At 50.7% G+C, this 23,233-nt stretch overlaps 1 protein-coding gene across 4 annotated transcripts in view; it reads left to right on the forward strand.

The window, feature by feature from the left end:
- NPLOC4 (NPL4 homolog, ubiquitin recognition factor) overlaps positions 1-23,233 on the forward strand; it is an 81,208-nt gene that overhangs the window by 5,136 nt on the left and 52,839 nt on the right. For all 4 annotated transcript variants that reach the window (XM_019026452.4, XM_055389439.2, XM_019026451.3 and 1 more), the window contains exons 2-5: positions 2,157-2,237; positions 9,738-9,850; positions 19,717-19,893; positions 22,636-22,684. In XM_019026452.4, the coding sequence (XP_018881997.1) occupies positions 2,157-2,237; positions 9,738-9,850; positions 19,717-19,893; positions 22,636-22,684 (420 nt within the window). The remainder of the gene's footprint in view (positions 1-2,156; positions 2,238-9,737; positions 9,851-19,716; positions 19,894-22,635; positions 22,685-23,233) is intronic.

The following is a 23,233-nucleotide window of genomic DNA, read 5'->3' on the forward strand; positions in this document are numbered from 1 at the left end:
CAAAAAAAAGAAAATTAGCTGGGTGTGGTGGTGGGCGCCTGTGATTCCGGCTACTCAGGAGGCTGAGGCAGGAGAATCACTTGAACTCAAGAGGCAGAGGTTGCAATGAGCCAAGATTGCGCCGTTGTACTCCAGCCTGGGCCACAAGATTGAAACTTCATCTCGGGGAAAAAAAAATGAGCTAAATACAAGAGATGGTAATGCAGGAAATGAGAGAGAAAGAAGCTATAGAATACACCGTCAGTCTTTGCTGAGAGGAGAAGCTAGGACACTTATGGCATGTTCCTGTCTGCCTTCCTTCCCGTCCCGCAGATGGTTGGAGCAGGTCTTTGTTTGCTGCAGAGCATGCCATTTCATCCTCCTCGTCTAAAGCAGGGGCCTGTGCTGTCGGCCAGGCATGATAACTCACCTTCACGATGGCTTTCATCAGCATAAACATCAAGTCGTCTTAGAAAGTAGTGCCGTTTGTCCAGTAGTCTTCCAGATCTGCCAACCTTTTTAGGCTTGCCGTGGGGGGAAAAATATATATATATATATATATGTACAATTTAATATGCATATATGCACACACACGTTATTAAATTAGGATGGGGTCTCGCTGTGTTGGCCAGGCTGATCTTGAACTCCTGGGCTAAAGAGATCTTCCTGCCTTGGTCTCCTGAAGTGCACGGATTATAGGTGTGAGCCACTGTGCCCAGCTGAAAATATTTTTTCAAAACCCTACTAAATTTTACCATTAAAGACCTTTATTGCTTTTAATTTTAATTTCTTTTTTAAGTTTAAATTTTTATTTTTTTTGAGACGAAGTCTCGCTCTGCGTCATGCAATGGCACGATCTTGGCTCACTGCAACCTCTGCCTCCTGGGTTCAAGCGATTCTCCTGCTTCAGCCTCCAGGGTAACTGGGATTACAGGTGCCCGCCACCAAGCCCAGCTAATTTTTGTATTTTTAGTAGAGACGGGGTTTCACCATGTTGGCCAGGCTGGTCTCGAACTCCTGACCTCAGGTGATCTGCCCGCCTTGGCCTCCCAAAGTGCTGGGATTACAGGGAGGAGCCACTGTGCCCGGCCTAATCTCTTTTTGAGACAGGGTCTCACTTTGTCACCAATGCTGGAGTGCAGTGGCACCATCTCGGCTCACTGTAGCCTCGACCTCCCTGGTTTAAGTGATCCTCGTGCCTCAGCTCCCGAAGTAGCTGAGACCATAGGCGTACACCACCATGCCTGGCTAACTTGTATTTTTAGTAGAGATGGGGTTTCCCCATGTTGCCCACTGGTCTTGAACTTCTGAGCTCAAGTGATCCACCGCCTTGGCCTCCCAAAGTGCTACAATTTCAGACGTGAGCCACTGTGTCTGGCCATTTTTAAACGTTTTTTAGGGAAAGTACGTAATAGCTGGCGTGGTGGCTCACACCTGTAATCCCAGCACAGTGGCAGGATCACTTGAGCCCAGGAGCTCGAGATCAGCCTGGGAAATATGACACTCCGTCACTACAAAAAAAAAAAATTAACCTGTTGTGATGGTGCAAGCCTGTGGTTCCAGCTCTTGGGAGGCTGAGGTCAGAGGATCACTTGAACCTTGGATGTCAATGCTGCAGTAAGCTGTGATTTTGCCACTGCACTCCAGCCTGGGTGACAGCAAGACCCTGTCTCAAAAAAGTAAAAAAAAAAAGTAACAATTAGAAAATTTCCTGTGATTCTTTTAAATTGTAGGACTCTTGAAGACTGTCTAATGTTTGTATATAGATCCTGGAACAAAGTAACATCTTTTTTTTTTTTTTCCCCCCAAAGTAACATCTTTTTTAAAGAACACAGTTCATTCATGGTTCATGGTGGGTTTTTCTCTGTTTTAAGTCTGAAGAGACAAAAAGTGTTTTACATATACTCTATAAATAGTGATTAGGAATTAAAGTTGTTTTCTGAGTGAAACTAAGAGTTGAGGGGACAGTACTCTTAAAATATCTCCCCATATGTTGATGAGTCTCACCCCTCGGCATCATCTTCTAGAAGGATTGAGCTGGGTATTGAAAGGTGAAGAGTGAGGTTTGGCTTTAATTTTCAGTGACCCAGATGCTAAAAGACCACAGATGGAAGCCGTAGTATTAGATCAGGACCTCACTAGGCTGTGCAGTAACCATCATGTTTTGTTTGCAACAGATAATTCGTGTCCAGTCCCCGGATGGAGTGAAGCGGATCACAGCAACAAAGAGAGAAACAGCAGCAACATTTTTGAAAAAGGTATCTGTGGCCTGGGTATTGACCCTCAGGATATTTTTCATCCTCTACTGTTACTGCCATCGATACCTTTTCTCTTTTCCTCATTTTCTTATTTTCCCTATTCCCAAATTGCCTCTTGCATTGCTTTTCTCTATCACAGTTGGGTTGGATTGCTATAGGATGAGATGTTTGTCACAGCTGATCACTGCTTAAAATTAGAGGACCAAGAGCCCAAAAGTAAGTGTAAAAATATTTCACGGCTGGGCGTGGTGGCTCACACCTGTAATCCCAGCACTTTGGGAGACCGAGGCGGGTGGATCACGAAGTGAGGAGTTCAAGACCAGCCTGGCCAAGATGGTGAAACGCCGTCTACTAAAAATACAAAAATTAGCCGGGCGTGGTGGCAGGTGCCTGTAATCCCAGCTACTTGGGAAGCTGAGGCAAGAGAATTGCTTGACTCAGAAGGCAGAGTTTGCAGTGAGTCGAGGTGGGGCCACTGCACTCCAACCTGGGCAACAGAGTGAGACTCCATCTCAAAAAAAAAAAAAAAAAAGTATTTCATAAGAGTGGCCAGGCGCGGTGGCTGACGCCTGTAATCGCAGCACTTTGGGAGGCTGAGGCAGGCGGATCACAAGGTCAGGAGATTGAGACCATCCTGGCTAACACGGTGAAACCCTATCTCTAGTAAAAATACAAAAAATTAGCTGGGCGTGGTGGCGGGCACCTGTAGTCCCAGCTACTGGTGAGGCTGAGGCAGGAGAATGATGTGAACCCAGGAGGCGGAGCTTGCAGTGAGCTGAGATCGCGCCACTGCACTCCAGCCTGGGCGACAGAGTGAGACTGTCTCAAAAAAAAAAAAAAAAAAAAAAAGTATGAATTGTAGGTATAACTACAGTTGACTCAAAGAATCGTCCCTGGCTCCTCCCTGGTCTCCTGACCTGCATTGTGTCCAGGATTTCCATGACAGTTTTTCTTTTTTTAACCAATCACAAAATATTTCATTTACTGTGATAGTTGCATATTATGTACTTCTTAGCTTATCTTCACAGTTTCTTCCTTATTTACTTTTCCCATGGATTCCCCCAGACTATTTCTGTCTGGTGGTATTTCTCTTCAGACTGAAAAACATCCATTAGCCTTTGTTGTAGGTAGGTTTGTTGATCACAGACCTTTGGGTTTTTTTGACCTGAAAATGTTTTCGTTTTGCCCTGTGTTTATATGAAGGATATTTTCTTTTTTTTTTGAGATGGCATCTGTTGCCCAGGCTGGAGTGCAGTGGCATGATCTCGGCTCACTGCAACCTCTGCCTCCTGGGTTCAAGCAATTCTCTGCCTAAGCCTCTCGAGTAGCTAGGATTACAGGTGCCCGCCACCATACCTGACTAATTTTTTGTATTTTTAGTAGAGATGGGGTTTCACTATCTTCACCACGCTGGTCTTGAACTCCCGACCTCGTGATCCACCCGCTTCAGCGTGAGCCACCGTGCCCGGCCATGAAGGATATATTTTCTTTTTCTTTCTTTTTTTTTTTTTTTAATGAGAGGGAGTCTCACTCTGTCTCCCAGGCTGGAATGCAGTGGTGTGATCTTGGCTCACTGCAAGCTCCGCCTCCCGGGTTCACGCCATTCTCCTGCCTCAGCCTCCCGAGTAGCTGGACTACAGGCGCCCACCACCACGCCTGGCTAATTTTTTGTATTTTTAGTAGAGACGGGGTTTCACCATGTTAGCCAGGATGGTCTTGATCTCCTGACCTCGTGATCCGCCCGCCTTGGCCTCCCAAGGATATTTTCATTCAATACAAATTTCTTTTTTTGAGACGGAGTCTTTTTCTGTTGCCTAGGCTGGAATGGGGTGGCGTGATCTCGGCTCAGTGCAACCTCCGCCTCCTGGGTTCCAGCAGTTCTCCTGCCTCAGCCTCCCAAGTAGCTGGGATTACAGGTGTGCACCACAATACCTGGCTAATTTTTGTTTTTGTTTTTTGAGACAGAGTTTCGCTCTTGTTGCCCAGGCTGGAGTGTGATGGCATGATCTTGGCTCATTGCAGCCTCTGCCTCCTGGGTTCAAGCAATTCTCCTGCCTCAGCCTGCCGAGTAGCTGGGATTACAGGCATACGCCACCAAGTCCGGCTAATTTTGTCTTTTTAATAGAGACGGAGTTTCACCATGTTGGTCAGGCTGGTCTCGAACTCCTGACCTCAGGTGATCCACCCGCCTTGGCCTCCCAAAGTGCTGGGGTTACAGGTGTGAGCCACTGCACCCGGCTTCAAAACAGATTTCTGAGTTGACATTTCATTTTTGTTCCCCACCATGCATCAATTTTTTTTTTTTTTTTTTTTTTTTTGAGACGGAGTCTTTCTGTCGCCCAGGCTGGAATGCAGTGGCGTGATCTCGGCTCACTGCAAGCTCTGCCTCCCAGGTTCATGCCATTCCCCTGCTTCAGCCTCCCGAGTAGCTGGGACTACAGGCGCCCGCCACCACGCCCGGCTAATGTTTTTTGTGTTTTTAGTAGAGATGGGGTTTCACTGTGTTAGTCAGAATGGTCTCCATCTCCTGACCTCATGATCCGCCTGCCTCGGCCTCCCAATGTGCCGGGATTACAAGAGTGAGCCACCACACCTGGCCCTTTTTCTTTTTTTTTTTTTTGAGACGAAGTCTCATTGTGTCGCCCAAGCTGGAGTGCGGTGGCACAATCTTGCCTCACTGCAACCTCCGCCTCCCGGGTTCAAGTGATTCTGTTGCCTCAGCCTCCCGAGTAGCTGGGACTACAGGCTCGCACCACCATGCCCAGCTGATTTTTGTATTTTTAGTAGAGACGAGGTTTCACTCTGTTGGCCAGTCTGGTCTCGAATTCCTGACCTCAGGTGATCTGCCCGCCTCGGCCTCCCAAAGTGCTGGGATTACAGGTGTGATCCACCCTCACCCAGTCCATTTTAAAATTATTATTATTATTATTTTTGCCTAGGTTGGAGTGCACTGGCACAGTCACAGCTCACTGCAGCCTTGACTTCCCGAGCTCAAACGATCCTCGCACGTCAGCTTCATAGCTAATTTCTTAATTTTTTGGTAGAGATGGGGTTTCACCATGTTGTCTAGGCTGGTCTTGATTTCCTCAAGTGATCCTCCCCGCTCTGTCTCCTGGATGCTGGGATTCCAGGCGGGAGCCGCGGTGCCCGGTCCTGTTGAGCATTTGAAGCTGTCGTTCCACCGTCTTCTTGGTCTTCTCGTCTTCATTGACCTCTGGCTTTCAGTAGGGTGACTCTGGTGTGCCTCGCAGTGGTGTTCTTTGTATCCTAACTTGAGAGAGTTTGCTGAACTTCCTGGAGTTGCTATTTGATGTTTTTCATTAAATTTTGGGGTTTTCCCCACTCTAAGTATTTTTCTGTTCTATTTTCATTCTTTTCTTTCTTTTTTTTCTTGAGATGGAGTCTCACTCTGTTGCCCAGGCTGGAGTGCAGTGGCGCGATCTTGGCTGACTGCAACCTCCGCCTCCTGGGTTCAAGCGGTTTTCCTGCCTCAGCCTCCCGAGTAACTGAGATTACAGGCACGTGCCAGCTCACCTGGCTAATTTTTTTTTTTTTTTTTTTTTTTTTTTTGAGATGAAGTCTCACTCTGTCGCTTGGGCTGGAGTGCAGTGGCGCAATCTCTGCCCACTGCAACCTCCACCTCCCAGGTTCAAGCGATTCTCCTGTTTCAGCCTCCTGAGTAGCTGGGATTACAGGGGTGCACCACCACACCTGTCTAATTTTTGTATTTTTAGTAGAGATGGGATTTCACCATATTGGCCAGGCTGGTCTCAAACTCCTGACCTCAGGTGATCCGCCCAACTCGGCCTCCCAAAGTGTTGGGATTACAGGCTTGAACCTCCGCGCCCAACTCGGCCTCCCAAAGTGTTGGGATTACAGGCTTGAACCTCCGCGCCCAACCCTCATTTTTTCCTAGTGAGGAGCATTTGATGCTGTACCATGGGTTCCTAAGGCTGTTTTTTTTTTTTCCCCAAATCTCTGCCTTCAGATTATATAGCTGTTATTTTTATTGATTCATTTATGTTTTTCTTTTTAGAGTTGGTTGGATTCTCACTCTGTTGCTCAGGCTGGAGTGCAGTGGTGTGATCATATCTCATTGTAGCCTTGAACTTCTGGGCTCAAGCAGTGCTTCCACCTCAGCCTCCCGAGTTGCTAGGACCACAAGCTATTCACCTATGTTTAGGTTGATTCTTCTGCTCTCTCCCTTCTGCTGCTAAGCCCGTTCAGTGAATTTTTTATTTCTGTTCTTGTGTTTTTCAGTTCTAGAATTTCCATGTGATTGTTCTTTTATGATTTGTTTCTTTACCGAGATTCACATTCCTTTTATTTGGGTACATCTACTCTGATGACCCCTCAGTGTAGAGCTCTTGCTCTGGCCCCTTGCCTGGGCTCAGACACAGATGCGCCCAGCTGCCTGCTGGAGGGCTTCACTGCAGTGTGTCTGGTTGTCACCTCCGATCTCAGTGTCAAATGGAGGTCCTGATTTTCCCTCTAGTCTTCTTCCTTTTTTAGCCTTTCCTTTCATGGTTCCTGCACAGGTGTTCCGTCTGCATAGTTTCTCAATCTAGAATTCTCAGCTTTACTCTGACCTCCTTCCTTTCTCTCATTCCATTCCTGCCCCTGGTCCTGCTCGTCAGCTGGGCCTGGCGATGACCACCGCTGGAAGGTGTGCTCTTGCCTTCATCCCCACCATCCTGTCCCATCTCATCCCCTGTCTCAGCCCATCTCTCTTGTCTCTAGGATTGGCACTCTAGCTTCCTCTTCAGTGTGGTGTTGAGAAACAGGGATTTTGTGGATGATGATTCCCCCTGCCTTTCGTCTGTGTGGCTTCCCACGGCCCTGTCTGCCTCGCCAGCCTCATCTCTTTCCATCTTCCTTGTTGTTTATTGGCCTCTGGCCTCCGTGTTTCCAACGCCCTTCCTGCCTCCTGGTCTTTGTGCTTGCTCCTGCTCCCTGTGGCCTTTTCTCCCAGCTCGCGTGTGGCAGGCTTACGCACTGCTGGGTGGGCCCTGCTCAGTTGAACCTCTTCAGAGAGACTTCTAGCCTCCCATCTGAGGTTTCTTTTCCTTTTCTGTCATAGTGCTTATTTCGACCTTTGTTGACTTTGTCTCCCCCATTTGTTGGTAAACTGCTTGACAGCAGGAACCTTGTCTTTTTTTTTTTCCTTTTTTTGAGGTGGGGTCTTGTTCTGTTGCCCAGGCTAGAGTGTAATGGCGTGATCTCATCTCACTGCAGCTCCACCTCCCAGGTTGAAGTGATTCTCCTGTCTCAGCCCACCGACTAGCTGGGACTGTAGGCGTGCACCACCATGCCTGGCTAATTTTTGTTTTTGTTTTTGTTTTTTTTTTTTGTTTTTTTGAGATGGAGTTTCACTCTTGTCGCCCTGGCTGGAGTGCAATGGCGCGATCTTGGCTCACTGCAACCTCTACCTTCTGGTTTCAAGCAATTCTCTTGCCTCAGCCTCCTGAGTAGCTGGGATAACAAGCGTCTGCCACCACGCCCAGCTAATTTTTGTATTTTAGTAGAAATGGGGTTTCATCAAGGTGGCCAGGCTGGTCTCTATCTCCTGACCTCGTGATCCGCCCACCTCGGCCTCCCAGAGTGCTGGGATTACAGGCGTGAGTCACCGCACCTGGCCTAATTTTTGGATTTTTAGGAGAGATGGGGTTTCACCATGTTGGTCAGGCTGGTCTTGAACTCCTGACTTGAAGTGATCCACCCGCCTTGGCCTCCCGAAGTGCTGGGATTGCAAACATGAGCCACCACGCCCGGCCAGAAACCTTGTCTTTTCTAGTTCATTTTTGTGGTCTGAACACCCAGAATGGAGCTGAGCACATAGAACTGCTTAATGTTTGTTGAAGGAATGAGTGAATATTCCTAGCATCTAGCAAAGTGCCCTGCACAGTGGACATTTTATGATTGAATTAGTCGCACCATTCTGTGTTAGGTTTCAGAATTGGAATTGGGTTTTTTTTTTTTTTTTGAGACGGAGTCTCGCTCTGTCGTCCTGGCTGGAGTGCAGTGGCGCGATCTCGGCTCACTGCAAGCTCCGCCTCCCGGGTTCACGCCACTCTCCTGCCTCAGCCTCCCGAGTAGCTGGGACTGCAGGCGCCCACCACCACGCCCGGCTAATTTTTTGTATTTTTAGTAGAGACGGGGTTTCACCGTGTTAGCCAGGATGGTCTCAATCTCCTGACCTCGTGATCTGCCCACCTCGGCCTCCCAAAGTGCTGGGATTACAGGCGTGAGCCACCGCGCCCAGCCGGGTTTTTTATTTTTTTGAGACAGAGTTTTGCTTTTTTTTTTTTTTTTGAAACAAAATCTTGCCTCTGTCACCCAGGCTGGAGTGCAGTGGCATGATCTCGACTCACTGCAGCCTCCACCTCCCAGGCCCAAGCAGTTCTGCCTCAGCCTCCCGGGTAGCTGGGATTACAGGTGTGTGCCACCATGCCTGGCTAATTTTTGTATTTTTACTAGAGACGGTTTCACTATGTTGACCAGGCTGGTGTCGAACTCCTGGCCTCGTGATCCACCCGCCTTGGCCTCCCATAGTGCTGAGATTACAGGTGTGAGCCTCCACACCCGGCCAGAGTTTTGCTCTTGTTGCCCAAGCTGGAGTGGAATAGCGCGATCTTGGCTCCCTGCAACCTCTGCCTCCCAGCTTCAAGTGATTCTCCTGCTTCAGCCTCACGGGTAGCTGGGATTACAGGCATGTGCCACCATGCCTGGCTAATTTTGTAGTTTTAGTAGAGACGGGGATTCACCTTGTTGGTCAGGCTGGTCTCGAACTCCTAACCTCAGGTGATCCTCCCACCTCATCCTCCCAAAGTGCTGGGATTACAGGCATGAGCCACCACGCCTGGCCTGGAATTGGGTTTTTACAATTGAATTAAAAAGTGGAAATTGAACTTTTCAAACGTAGCCATTGGCCATGCATGGTGGCTTATGCCTGTAATCCCAGCACTTTGGGAGGCCAAGGTGGGCGGATCACCTGAGGTCAGGAGTTTGAGACCACCGTGGCCAACATGGTGAAACCCCATCTCTACTAAAAATACAAAAATCAGCCGGGTATGGTGGCAGGCACCTGTAATCCTAGCTACTTGGGAGGCTGAGGCAGGAGAATCACCAGAACCTGGGATGTGGAGGTTGCAGTAAGCCGAGATCGTGCCACTGTACTCCAGCTTGGGCTACGGAACGAGACTCTGTCTGAAAACAAAACAAGGTAGCCATTAACTCTTGTTTGCTTCAAAGTCTTAAATGTGTTACAAAGTTTCATCATTGACAAGACCTTTGCTTTTTTGGCCACTTTATTCATTTTGATTGACACCTTTGTGAACAGTACAAATTTCTTTAAAAGAGCAAAATAGCAAGAGGAGTTTGGTAAATGATGGGCACTTTCCAAACTTGGTGAATACTCTTCTAGTAATGTCTGGTGTGTATGGTATATGTAGTGATACTTTAGCATTTCATTAAATTTCTGTTCTTTGGGCCTTGTTTTAGGTTGCAAAGGAGTTTGGCTTCCAAAATAATGGCTTCTCGGTTTACATCAATAGAAACAAGACCGGAGAGATAACAGCCTCCTCCAACAAATCCCTCAACTTGCTAAAAATCAAGTAAGTGTCCTCTGAGGAGGAAGCAGGGAATGGGGGGATATGAGGTCCCCATGATCTGCCCGAGGTTGCCGAGTTTTATCCTCTTTCCTCATCACACAACTCATTATGGTCTTATCAACTGACCAGAATACACATGACCGTGTTGCTTGCCAGGGATTCAGTAATTATCCTGAATCTGCAGTTACTATTGAGCAGATTTGATTGACTTTGCAGAATTCTGGAATTTGTGTCACTGAGGAGAAAGTTATTGTCTTTGTCCATGTACGGCGTGGAGTGAGCTGCATACTCAGCTGCTTGTCTGGAGTGAAAGACCTTTGAACACAGCTGTGTGCCGGGAAATCATGTTAGCCCTGCTGGCTTGGGTAGGAGTGCTGGCAGTGCAGTGGCCCATGCCACCCTGTAGAGTTGGTCATTCAGGACCTTCAGGACTCAGAGACCTCTTGTCACAGCCTGGCTACTGCCTGTTTTTGTAAAGTGTTATTGGAACACAGCCAGGTCGCATTGTTGGTGCCGGTTTTCATGTTACAAGGGCAGAGTTTAGTTGTGATAGACCGTGAGGCCTGCAAAGCTGAAAGTATTGACTGGTCCTTTACGGAACACGGGTGCTGGCTCCCATCGAAACCGTCTGGGCACTTGCTCACATGTGCCTTAGATCAGTTCAGTCCTTAAGGAGGGAGTGGTCAGTTTTCCTCTCGACGCTGCAGGTTGCATGTGCTGTGGCCACTGGCTCAGTGGTGGGCCTGGGACCTGCTGGCAGTTGGCTGTGAGCCTGTTTACCAGCCAGAATGATGGGCTGGTTTTGCACTTGGTCACTTTTAGATTCACAAATTACTATGTCTAGGGACACAACATGAAATCGTAGCATTCATTTGTTCTTAAAGATTTATTGGGCACCTACTGTTTGCCTACCCGTGTGATGAGGTGAAACGAAACCTCTTGTTGTTGATGTTCATTTCCAGAGTGACACTGGTTCATCCTCCTTTTGAGCTGGTGAGGGGTTTTGCATCTTGATATTTTTCTTTTTTTTTTCTTTTCTTTCCTTCCTTCCTTCTTTCCTTCTTTTCTTTCTTTCTTGAAGGGTTTTGCATCTTGATACTTCCTTCCTTCCTTTCTTTTCCTTTTCCTTTCTTTCCTTTTCTTGAGACAGAATCTCACCGTGTCACCCAGGCTGGAGTGCGGTGGTGCGATCATAGCTCACTGCAGCCTCGACCTTCTGGGCTCAAGTGATCCTTCAGCCTCAGCCTCCCGAGTAGCTGGGACTACAGGCACATTTTTCACTTTTAAATCAAATGTAGCTGGTAATTTTTTAAAAAAAAGTTTAAATCTGGAACACGTAACCATTATCTAAAGGTAAAGAGAATGACTGTGAGTGCACACGCTCTGTTCCAGCCAGAGGAACTCTCAGCTCACGACCACGCTTGTGTCCCGCTGCTCTTGCCCTCCTTCCTTCTCTTCTGTTGCTTGGCCTTTTTTTCTCCCTCCTCTTTTTTTTTTTTTTTTTTTTATTGATCATTCTTGGGTGTTTCTCGCAGAGGGGGATTTGGTAGGGTTACAGGACAATAGTGGAGGGAAGGTCAGCAGATAAGCAAGTGAACAAAGTTCTCTGGTTTTCCTAGGCAGAGGACCCTGCGGCCTTCCGCAGTGTTTGTGTCCCTGGGTACTTGAGATTAGGGAGTGGTGATGGCTCTTAACGAGCACGCTGCCTTCAAGCATCTGTTTAACAAAGCACATCTTGCACCGCCCTTAATCCATTCAACCCTGAGTGGATACAGCACATGTTTCAGAGAGCACAGGGTTGGGGGTAGGGTCACAGATCAACAGGATCCCAAGGCAGAAGAATTTTTTCTTAGTACAGAACAAAATGAAAAGTCTCCCATGTCTACCTCTTTCTACACAGACACGGCAACCATCCGATTTCTCAATCTTTTCCCCACCTTTCCCCCCTTTCCATTCCACAAAACCGCCATTGTCATCATGACCCGTTCTCAATGAGCTGTTGGGTACACCTCCAAGCCGGGGTGGTGGCCGGGCAGAGGGGCTCCTCACTTCCCAGTAGGGGCGGCCGGGCAGAGGTGCCCCTCACCTCCCGGACGGGGCGGCTGGCCGGGCAGGGGGCTGACCCCCCCCACCTCCCTCCTGGTCGGGGCGGCTGGCCGGGCAGAGGGGCTCCTCACTTCCCAGTAGGGGCGGCCGGGCAGAGGCGCCCCTCACCTCCCGGACGGGGCGGCTGGCCGGGCGGGGGGTTGACCCCCCCACCTCCCTTCCGGACGGGGTGGCTGGCCGGGCGGGGGGCTGACCCCCCCACCTCCCTCCCGGACAGAGCGGCTGGCCGGGCAGAGGGGCTCCTCACTTCCCAGTAGGGGCGGCCGGGCAGAGGCGCCCCTCACCTCCCGGATGGGGCGGCTGGCCAGGCGGGGGGCCGAACCCCCACCTCCCTCCCGGACAGGGCGGCAGGCTGGGCGGTGGGCTGACCCCCCCCACCTCCCTCCCGGACAGGGCGGCTGGCCAGGCGGGGGGCTGACCCCCCACCTCCCTCCCGGACAGGGCGGCAGGCTGGGCGGTGGGCTGACCCCCCCACCTCCCTCCCGGACGGGGCGGCTGGCTGGGCTGAGGGGCTCCTCACTTCCCAGTAGGGGCGGCCGGGCAGAGGCGCCCCTCACCTCCCGGACGGGGCGGCTGGCCGGGCGGGGGGCTGACCCCCCTACCTCCCTCCCGGACGGGGCGGCTGGCCGGGCGGGGGGGCTCCTCACTTCCCAGTAGGGGCGGCCGGGCAGAGGTGCCCCTCACCTCCCGGACGGGGCGGCTGGCCAGGCCGGGGGCTGACCCCCCCACCTCCCTCCCGGACGGGGCGGCTGGCCGGGCGGGGGGTTGACCCCCCCACCTACCTTCCGGACGGGGTGGCTGGCCGGGCGGGGGGCTGACCCCCCCACCTCCCTCCCGGACAGAGCGGCTGGCCGGGCAGAGGGGCTCCTCACTTCCCAGTAGGGGCGGCCGGGCAGAGGCGCCCCTCACCTCTCGGACCGGGTGGCCGGCCAGGCGGGGGGCCGAACCCCCACCTCCCTCCCGGACAGGGCGGCAGGCTGGGCGGTGGGCTAACCCCCCCACCTCCCTCCCGGACGGGGCGGCTGGCCGGGCGGGGGACTGACCCCCCCACCTCCCTCCCGGACGGAGCGGCTGGCCGGGCAGAGGGGCTCCTCACTTCCCAGTAGGGGTGGCCGGGCAGAGGCGCCCCTCACCTCCCGGACAGGGTGGCTGGCCGGGCGGGGGGCTGATCCCTCCACCTCCCTCCCGGACGGGGTGGCTGGCCGGGTGGGGGGCTGACCCCCCCACCTCCCTCCCGGACGAGGTGGCTGCCGGGCGGAGACGCTCCTCACTTCCCAGACGGGGTGGCTGCTGGGCGGAGGGGCTCCTCACTTCTCGGGCGGGGCGGCTGCCGGGCGGAGGGGCTCCTCACTTCTCAGACGGGGCGGTTGCCAGGCAGAGGGTCTCCTCACTTCTCAGACGGGGCGGCCGGGCAGAGACACTCCTCACATCCCGGACTGGGCGGCAGGGCAGAGGTGCTCCCCACATCTCAGACGATGGGCGGCCGGGCAGAGAGGCTCCTCACTTCCCAGATGTGATGGCGGCCGGGAAGAGGCGCTCCATGTTTCCTAGATGGGATGGCGGCCGGGCAGAGACGCTCCTCACTTTCCAGACTGGGCAGCCAGGCAGAGGGGCTCCTCACATCCCGGACGATGGGCGGCCAGGCGGAGACGCTCCTCACTTCCCAGACGGGGCGGCAGCCGGGCAGAGGCTGCAATCTCGGCACTTTGGGAGGCCAAGGCAGGCGGCTGGGAGGTGGTTGTAGCGGGCCGAGATCACGCCACTGCACTCCAGCCTGGGTGCCATTGAGCACTGAGTTAACCAGACTCTGTCTGCAATCCCGGCACCTCGGGAGGCCGAGGCTGGCAGATCACTCGCGGTTAGGAGCTGGAGACCAGCCCAGCCAACACAGCGAAACCCCGTCTCCACCAAAAAAATACGAAAACCAGTCAGGCGGGGCGGCGCGCGCCTGCAATCGCAGGCACTCGGCAGGCTGAGGCAGGAGAATCAGGCAGGGAGGTTGCAGTGAGCTGAGATGGCAGCAGTACCGTCCAGCTTCGGCTCGGCATCAGAGGGAGACCGTGGAAAGAGGGGAGAGGGGAGAGGGGAGAGGGGAGAGGGGAGAGGGGAGAGGGAAGAGGGAAGACTCTCCCTCCTCTTTTTAATTATTAAACAAAATGCGTACTGAACACCTCAGAAAATAGTGTATGCCTTGATGGATGAACCTTATGTGTCACCATTGCAAGCACCAAGCAGGTCTGGGGATAAGGCATTGGCAGCCACTGCAGAAGCTTCCCTAACAGTAATCACCGGTTTGCATTTTTTTATTCTTTTTTTTTGTTGTTGTTTTGTGACGGAGTCTCGCTCTGTCGCCCAGGCTGGAGTGCAATGACGTGATCCCAGCTCACTGCAACCTCTGCCTCCCGGGTTCAGGCATTTCTCCTGCCTCAGCCTCCTGAGTAGCTGGGACTATAGGCTCGTGCCACCATGCCTGGCTAGTTTTTTTATTTTATGTGGAGGTGGGGTTTCACTAAGTTGGCCAAGCTGGTCTCGAATTCCTGACCTCGTGATCCACCCGCCTTGGCCTTCCAAAGTGCTGGGATTACAGGTGTGAGCCACCGTGCCTGGCTCTTTATGCTTTCGTTACTTGAGTGTCTGTCCCTAGACACTGCCAGTTAGTCTTGCTTTTTAAGGAAATTTGTATGTCTTACTTCTTGTAATCTTCAGGTTCCCCTTCCATCTCTTTCCTTTTCTTGAAATTTATCTGTTGAGGAACTTGGTCCATTGACCTGTAAGGTTTCCCACCTCTGAGGTCTTGCTGATTTCACGTTCACAAGACCCTCCAGCATGACCCTTTGTGTCCTGGATTTCCTGCCGATGCAAAGCGGTAAACAGAGGCCTGACAGACTCAGGCCATTCCCTCAGCAGGACCATGGGGTGCTGTACCCCCACCTTTTTTTTTCTTTTTTGAGACGGAGTCTCAATCTGTTGCCCAGGCTGGAGTGCAGTGGCGCGATCTCAGCTCACTGCAACCTCTGCCTCCCAGATTCAAGCGATTCTCCTGCCTCAGCCTCCTGAGTAGCTGGGATTACAGGTGCCCACCACCATTCCCAGGTAATTTTTGTGTTTTTAGTAGAGACAGGGTTTCACCGTGTTGGCCAGGCTGGTCTCAATCTCTTGACCTCAAGTGATTCACCCGCCTCAGCCTCCCAAAGTGTTGGCATTACAGACGTGAGCCACTGCGCCTGGCACCCCGCCTTTTTTCTTTTCTTTTCTTTCTTTTTTTTTTTTTTTCTTGAGACAGAGTTTCATTCTTGTTGCCCAGGCTGGAGTGCAGTTGCATGGTCTCAGCTCACCGCAACCTCTGCCCCCCCGGGTTCAAGTGATTCTCCTGCCTTAGCCTCCCGAGTAGTTGAGATTACAGGCACGTGCTACCACGCCCGGCTAATTTTGTTTTTGTTTTTGTTTTTGTTTTTTGAGACGGAGTCTCGCTGTGTCGCCCAGGCTAGAGTGCAGTGGCGCGATTTCAGCTCACTGCAAGCTCCACCTCCCGGGTTCATGCCATTCTCCTGCCTCAGCCTCCCGAATAGCTGGGACTACAGGCGCCTGCCAACACGCCCGGCTAATTTTTTGTGTTTTTAATAGAGACGGGGTCTCACCGTGTTAGCCAGGATGGTCTTGATCTCCCGACCTCGTGATCCACCTGCTTCAGCCTCCCAGAGTGCTGGGATTACAGGCATGAGCCACCGTGCCCGGCCTAATTTTGTATTTTTAAGTAGACTTGGGGTTTCTCCGTGTTGGTCAGGCTAGTCTCGAACTCCTAACCTCAGGTGATCTGCTGGCCTCAGCCTCCCAGAGTGCTGGGATTACGGGAGTGAGCCACTACACCTGGCCCCCTTTTTTTTTCTTTAGAGACAGGGTCTTTGTCCACACTGTTGTGAACTGTGATTGTGCCACTGCACTGCAGCTGGGCAACAGAGCAAGATCCTGTCTCAAAAGTATATAAATAAATACATAATCTGATTTTTTTTTCCCCTAAATCTGGCTGTTGGCTTCAAGTACTCACAGGGGCCATGTGGCTCCTGGTTTCTCCTAGTTTCTGCTCTGCTGCCACATTGGCCCACTGGCCTCCAGTGAAGACCACTGGGTGGTTGAGGACTCCCTATCCGGGCTGTGAGACATGGGGGCCCGCCTCTTGGGTCTCGTGACTGTTGGCATCTGTCTGCCCCCACTTGTATCCCTGCCCCCTGCATTGCTGTAGATGCGTCGGCGGGACCTGGCATGCGGTCTAGCTGTCTGCAGGAGGGAGATTTGGGAAGAGCCACTGACTTTGGCGCCTGCCACTTCCATGTCCTAGAATCCCGCCTGGTCATTTTGGATAGCCTCTGTCACTCACCCTCTTCTTCCATTCCATTGTTCATTTAATATCCCATGTAGAGGTTGACATAATTCATAATTTCTGTGTCTGGGTCTTTGGCAGTCTAACTCTCTGTTAATTATGTCTCTACCCACTCTTACTTGTGTGGTAGTGTGTTACTCTTTTTTTTTTTGAGACGGAGTCTTGCTCTGTCGCCCAGGCTGGAGTGCAGTGGCACCATCTTGGCTCACTGCAAGCTCCGCCTCCTGGGTTCACCCCATTCTCCTGCCTCAGCCTCCCGAGTAGCTGGGGATACAGACACCTGCCACCGCACCCGGCTAATTTTTTGTATTTTTAGTGGAGACGGGGTTTCACCGTGTTAGCCAGGATCGTCTCAATCTCCTGACCTCATGATCCTCCCGCCTCGGCCTCCCAACATGCTGGGATTACAGGTGTGAGCCACTGTGCCCGGCCCGTGTGTTACTCTTCTACATTTGGTTTTTTGGTTCTTATGACAGGTTATATTTGACCAAACTTGGTCTTGAGGAATCCTGAAGGATCCAGATTTAGCAGCTTTTCTTTTCTTTTTGTTTCTTTTTTTTTTTTTTTTGAGACGGAGTCTTGCTATGTCGCCCAGGCTGGAGTGCAGTGGTGCGATCTCAGCTCACTGCAAGCTCCGCCTCCTGGGTTCATGCCATTCTCCTGTCTCAGCCTCCCGAGTAGCTGGAATTTACAGGTGCCTGCCACCACCCCTGGCTAATTTTTTTTTTTATTTTTAGCAGAGACGAGGTTTCACTGTGTTAGCCAGGATGGTCTCAATCTCCTGACCTCGTGATCCTCCCACCTCAGCCTCCCAAAGTGCTGGGATTACAGGCATGAGCCACCACGCCTGGCCCAGATTTAGCAGCTTTTCTACAGAGGTTTGCATTTGCTTTTGTTGGCACAGGGGGGTGTGATGGACCTGCAACTCCTTTGAGTTAATTTCTGTCTTTGGGCTTTCTGAACCAAATGGCATCATCCCTGGTTCTGCTCCAGATGCATGGCCTAGCAGGCCTTTAGTTACAGAGTCTCAGAGGTGACTTTGTTGGTTTTTTTTGCTGTGTACTGGATAGAGGCAGATGGGATTCCTCCTTGGTTCCTATTTTCAGCTGGTGGGTTTTTCACAGCTGTTCAGACGTCCTTTGGTTATCTGCATTTATGTGGAAGTTTCAGACTCAGCTGCCCCCTCTGGGCAGGGAAGCTCAAGTTCTTGTCTCCCAGTGCCCAGCAAACCACTGTAGGCCCAAAGCTGTGAGTGAATTACTGAGAGTGGCCTTGGCCCTGCAAGCAGCTCTGAGTTCTGTGTTGCTGGCTGCTGTCTGAGTGCACTGCTGGGTTTGACCCTGGGGATTTCCTCTACTTTCTTTAGAGCTCATCGATTTTAGAGTATATTTGTTAAAACTGATCTTGTGTGTAAGTCAAGTTTTTTATATTAGTAGTTAGATGCTGTTTAGGAATATGTAATCTGCTATTAGAAACAGACGTCTCGGCTGGACGCGGTGGCTCACGACTGTAATCCTAGCACTTTGGGAGGCCAAGGCAGGTGGATCACCTGAAGTCAGGAGTTCGAGACCAGCCTGTCCAACATGGAGAAACCCCGTCTCTATTAAAAATACAAAAAGTATCTGGGCGTGGTGGCACATGCCTGTAATCCCAGCTGCTTGGGAGGCTGAGGCAGGAGAATTGCTTAAACCCGTGAGATGCAGGTTCCAGTGAGCCAAGATCACGCCACTGCATTCCAGCCTGGGTGACAGAGCAAGACTCTGTCTCAAAAAAAAAAAAAAAAAAAAAAAGAAACAGACGTCTCTGATGTGGTAATGTTCGGTAATGTTCATCACCCCCAAATTAGGAAGAGGAGGAGGAAAGAAATTAGTTGAAGAGCTGCACCTGAGCCCCAGTGTCTGTGTGTCCTTGAGGGCCTGCACTTTGGCCTCTGCTCTTCCTTCACTGTGTTGGTTTAGAGCTGTGGATCCTGCCCTCTCAGTCTGTCTCCTGTGTGTGTGTCTTGTTGGCAGCAGTTAGATATCTGTCAGAGGACATGCTGCAGCCTTTCTTCCAAGGCTGGCCTGGAGGGTTAGTGTTGGCAGCCATCTCTGGTCACTTGGGACCCCAGGCGGCTTCTGTGGACTGTGAGTGGAGATGCTTGTTAGCCTCCGAGGTCAGCAGTTTGCCATGCCAGTCAAACCTGGCACCAAGTTGGCAGCGTGACTCTGACCAAGGGAAGAACACACTTCAGACTGAAAGTGATAGAAAACCAAATGTGACTTGTGGCAGCCTTTTTGGAAAGCAGTACGTCAGTAGCTTCAGAGACAAGCAGAAACCCTTAAGTCTGACTCCTGGGAGTTTGCCCTTTAGAAGGAAAACCACAGGGACGTCTGTCCATGGGCCTTTTTGGGTGGTGTTGATGATGGCAGAAGCTGACAGACGGTGTGCATACTTGTCATTGTGGGAGTGGCTGAGGGGGTGGTTAAGCAGCCTCACTGGGGAATTGAGGCAGCCACTGTCATAGCAATTAGACGTGGACTCCTTATATTTGGAGGATTTTATGAGGGGTTGTTGAAATAGAAAAGTATGTCTCTGGTAATCCCACTTTTTTTTTTTTTTTTGAGATGGAGTCTCCCTCTGTCACCAGGCTGGAGTGCAGTGGTGCGATCTTGGCTCACTGTAACCTCCGCCTCCTGGGTTCAAGTGATTCTCCTGCCTCAGCCTCCCGAGTAGCTGGGACTACAGGTGTGCGCCACCATGCCCAGCTAATCTTTTTGTATTTTTAATAGAGACAAGATTTCACCCTGTTGGCCAGGATGGTCTTGATCTTTTGACCTCGTGATCCGTCTGCCTCAGCCTCCCAAAGTGCTGGGATTACAGGCATGAGCCACCGAGCCTGGCCAGTCACACTTTTTAAAAGCAGTGACAGCTCCTATGCGTGTCTGTGCTTACGTGTGTATGTGAACGCTGAGAAAGCAGTGGAGATACATGCAACCAGCACATGCAGTGTTGGGGGAGGAGAGAGCCTCCCAGAGGCCAGAGGAATGGCTGAGGGAGGTGGGGCCAAGCAGAGGGTGAGAGGCGGGAGGAGAGGCCCTGAAACCCAGCAGGTCCATTGTGGCTGTGTGTGCAAGCAAAATCATTTGGGTGTATGGAGGCTTCACAGAGTTTAAGGTAAAGTTGTAAGAGAGATTAAATGACAGAGAACCTGCATACTGGTCTTTATAATGCCAGGAAACATAGGGGAGATGTTAGAAGAGAATTCTCGTCTTAAAAGTTAGAAACCTCATTATTTAGGCCTACAGGGGTGGTTGGCATTTGCTTTTTGCAGATATCCAAGTTGGGCTTCCATGAAGCTCAGGTGGTGAGGGAAGGCATCAGCCTCTGTTTATCATTTGAACAGGCATGGCGATTTGTTGTTCCTGTTTCCCTCGAGCCTTGCTGGGCCCTCATCTGAAATGGAGACGTCAGCTCCACTGGGCTTCAAGGTCTTTGGCGCTCCCAACGTGGTGGAGGATGAGATTGATCAGTACCTCAGCAAACAGGACGGGAAGATTTACAGAAGCCGAGACCCACAGCTGTAAGTGATCCATGAGATTCCAGGGTCCTACATGTGGTGATCTTAATGGGTGAATAAAGGGAAATATTTATAACATGTCCTGTTTTAATAAGTATCTGATGAAGAAATGTTAAGTCTTAAGTTTTACTATCTTCAGATTAAACTTCAGGTTATCTTGTTAGCTTTTTATCAGTTTTTGGGTTTTTTTTTTTTTTTAGCTTTTTATCAGTTTCAACCTCAAAATATGTTCCCATAAAGAATTTTGAAGCATTTGGGTACAAAGAGACTGGAAAGGTATTGGGGGAGTTGGGGGCCTCACACCAAGTCTTTACTGTGATGTCCCCTGGAGATGCTGATTCCCGTGCAGAGTGGGGTATTAATCAGCAGCTGCAGGGGAGGGAGGAGGGAAGGGGCAGGTGGTTGTGTGTGTGCATCCATGTGAGGTGAGTGCTGTCTCTCATTTCATAGCGGTTGGATGATTTTGACCTGCCACACTAGTGTGCGCTCTCCATCCCTGCAGCAAGCATTTCACTTGCAGAAGATGCTGTGCCTTGGAATATTCCCTCCTCACCTGGGGCTATATGAAGTGCTTATGCATATGTACATTTGTTTATTTTAGATTTTTTGCAATTCCTTTTAAATAAACCAGTGAGAAGGATCTGAGTTTATACTTGGCCATGTGAAATTGTCTGAGCGAAGGTTGTCTCTGCAGTGGGGTCTTTTTTAAAATGCATCACTCTGTAGATGTGACGGGGTGCTGACTTTGAGGTATTGGGATTCCAAATGCTGCATTAGCAACTTTTATGTCTTAGATCAGAGAGCCATAAATGGCGCTCAGCTGCCATTGGCATGGAGCCACTTTGTAGCCATAGCCATTAGCCGGCATGCCTCTTCCATTTGTGTCTCCTCCCAGGGGCCTGGCACTGGCTTGCTTGCATGATCTGTGTCTTCATGGCTTCATTAGCAGCTTTTGAGAGCGTGTGTGTGTGAGAGAGAATTCTGAGCCATCATCACTTAGATCCTGCCTATTAGGAAGCACAGAGACCACCTCTGTTCCGCAGCACAGGGCTCATATGCGTGTAAGAATTCTGACCCCATTTCGAAAGGGGTCTGACTGAGCCCCAGAGGGACGGCCGCCGGCGCCCTCGTAAACTAACATACCTCTCCTTCAGATTGTGCGTGTTGTGCTCCCAAGGCTTCTGTGACTGAAAATGTCAGAAAGCCGTGGGACAAGGTTTTTTCGTTATTGTTATTTCCCAAAATGCACATGAAGTAGGTATTTTCCAAACTTGGATTATTTATGCACCGCTCTCAGGCCCTTTGCCATGTTCACGTACCAGCTTTGTTATTATTTATTTAACACTTTTCTTTTTTTTTTTTTTTTTTGAGATGGACTCTCTCTCTGTCACCCAGGCTGGAGTGCAGTGGCGCGATGTCCGCTCACTGCAAGCTGCGTCCCCCCGGTTCACGCCATTCTCCTGCCTCAGCCTCCCAAGTAGCTGGGACTACAGGCGCCCGCCACCACGCCTGGCTAATTTTTTTGTATTTTGAGTAAAGACGGGGTTTCACCGTGTTTGCCAGGATGGTCTCGATCTCCTGACTTGTGATCCACCTGCCTCGGCCTCCCAAAGTGCTGGGATTACAGGGCGCAAGCCACCACACCTGGGCTATTTAACACTTTTCTTTAAATGGACTTGGCCGGGCGCAGTTGCTCACGCCTGTAATCCCAGCACTTTGGGAGGCTGAGGCAGGTGGATCACCTGAGGTCAGGAGTTTGAGACCAGCCTGACCAATATGGTGAAACCCTGTCTCTACTAAAAATACAAAAATTAGCCAGGCATGGTGGTGTGCACCTGTAGTCCCAGCTACTTGGGAGGCTGAGACAAGAGAATCGCTTGAAACCAGGAGGCGGAGGTTGCAGGGAGCCGAGATCATACCTCTGCACTCCAGCCTGGGTGACAGAGTGAAACTCCGTCTCAAAAAAAAAAAAAAAAAAAAAAAAACTATTTTATTTATTTATTTATTTATTTATTTGAGTGGAATTTCACTCTCGTCTCCCAGGCTGGAGTACAGTGGCACAATCTCAGCTCATTGCAACCTTTGCCTCCCAGGTTCAAGCAATTCTCCTGCCTCAGCCTCCCTAGTTCCTGGCATTACAGGCACTTGCCACCATGTCCGGCTAATTTTTGTATTTTTAGTAAAGATGAGGTTTCACCATGTTGGCCAGGCTTGTCTTTAACTCCTGACCTCAGGTGAGCCACCCATCTCAGCCTCCCAAAGTGTTGGGATTAGAGGTGTGAGCCACTGCCTTCGGCCAATAAACTACTTACATTGACTTTGAGTTCATTCACTTTTATCTTTGGTTTGTGTCATTTTAAGCAGTGGATAACCATGAAGTCACAGGTTTGATGTGCGGGTCAGTTTTTTCTAATTCGTATCAACATAAGTAGTAAACTTCTGGGTGTGGTGGTGCACACCTGGAGTCCCAGATACTCGGGGAAGCTGAGGTGGGAGTGCTTGAGTGAAGGCTGCAGGGAGCCACGATCAGCACTGCACTCCAGCCTGGGCGATAGAGTGAGAGCCTGTCTTTAAACAAAACAAAACAACAATTAAGATATAAATGTTTATCCATGTGCCATCTGGAATATAACTCCATGTGGGCAGGGAAACACTCTGTTAAAGCAGGACGTGCGTGTGAGACGGCAGCAGCGGAACACAGACATCCTCACTGCTCTGCCTTTTTCTGCCTTGTACTCTCCTCAGATGCCGCCACGGCCCTTTGGGGAAATGCGTGCACTGCGTCCCTCTAGAGGTGAGAGTCTCTGCGGAGTAAGTTCTGGGCCAGTGTGGGGGGCTGCGGGTAGACAGCTGTCTTAAGTGCTTGCCCTGAGTCCACGCACTTGGCTGTAGTGGTTCAAAGAACTTACCTATTTATTGCCCTGGGCCTCATATTCCCCTAGTGCAAGCTGCACACAGGACGAGCCTTTATTTATGGGAGTGACCTTCTCGCTGGATTATGAATGGCTGAAGCATTTGTGTGGCTGTGATAAAGGGGCAGCATTTACAGCGGGCTCCCTGGACAATCCTTTTCCGATCTGACACAAAGCTGAGCCTGTCGGCTTCCGTGCTTATCATTATTTTGATTTACTTTGCCTTGAATCTCACATGTCTTCTGTTGATTTGTCCTGGTGAGATTGAGAGTTACCATAATAATGCTGACTGGAACTGTTAATGCTGGATTTACAGCAGGAAGGCCAACCTGATTTTCTTCATGAGGCACCTCTTGCCTCATCTTGTGGCATTTCTTTTTGCACAATTTTCCTGAAACTCAGTTGACTTAGAGCGTTTTGTGTTTAATAGA

The sequence above is a fragment of the Gorilla gorilla genome, chromosome 4, assembly GCF_029281585.2.
Source record: "Gorilla gorilla gorilla isolate KB3781 chromosome 4, NHGRI_mGorGor1-v2.1_pri, whole genome shotgun sequence".
Lineage (NCBI taxonomy): Eukaryota > Metazoa > Chordata > Mammalia > Primates > Hominidae > Gorilla > Gorilla gorilla.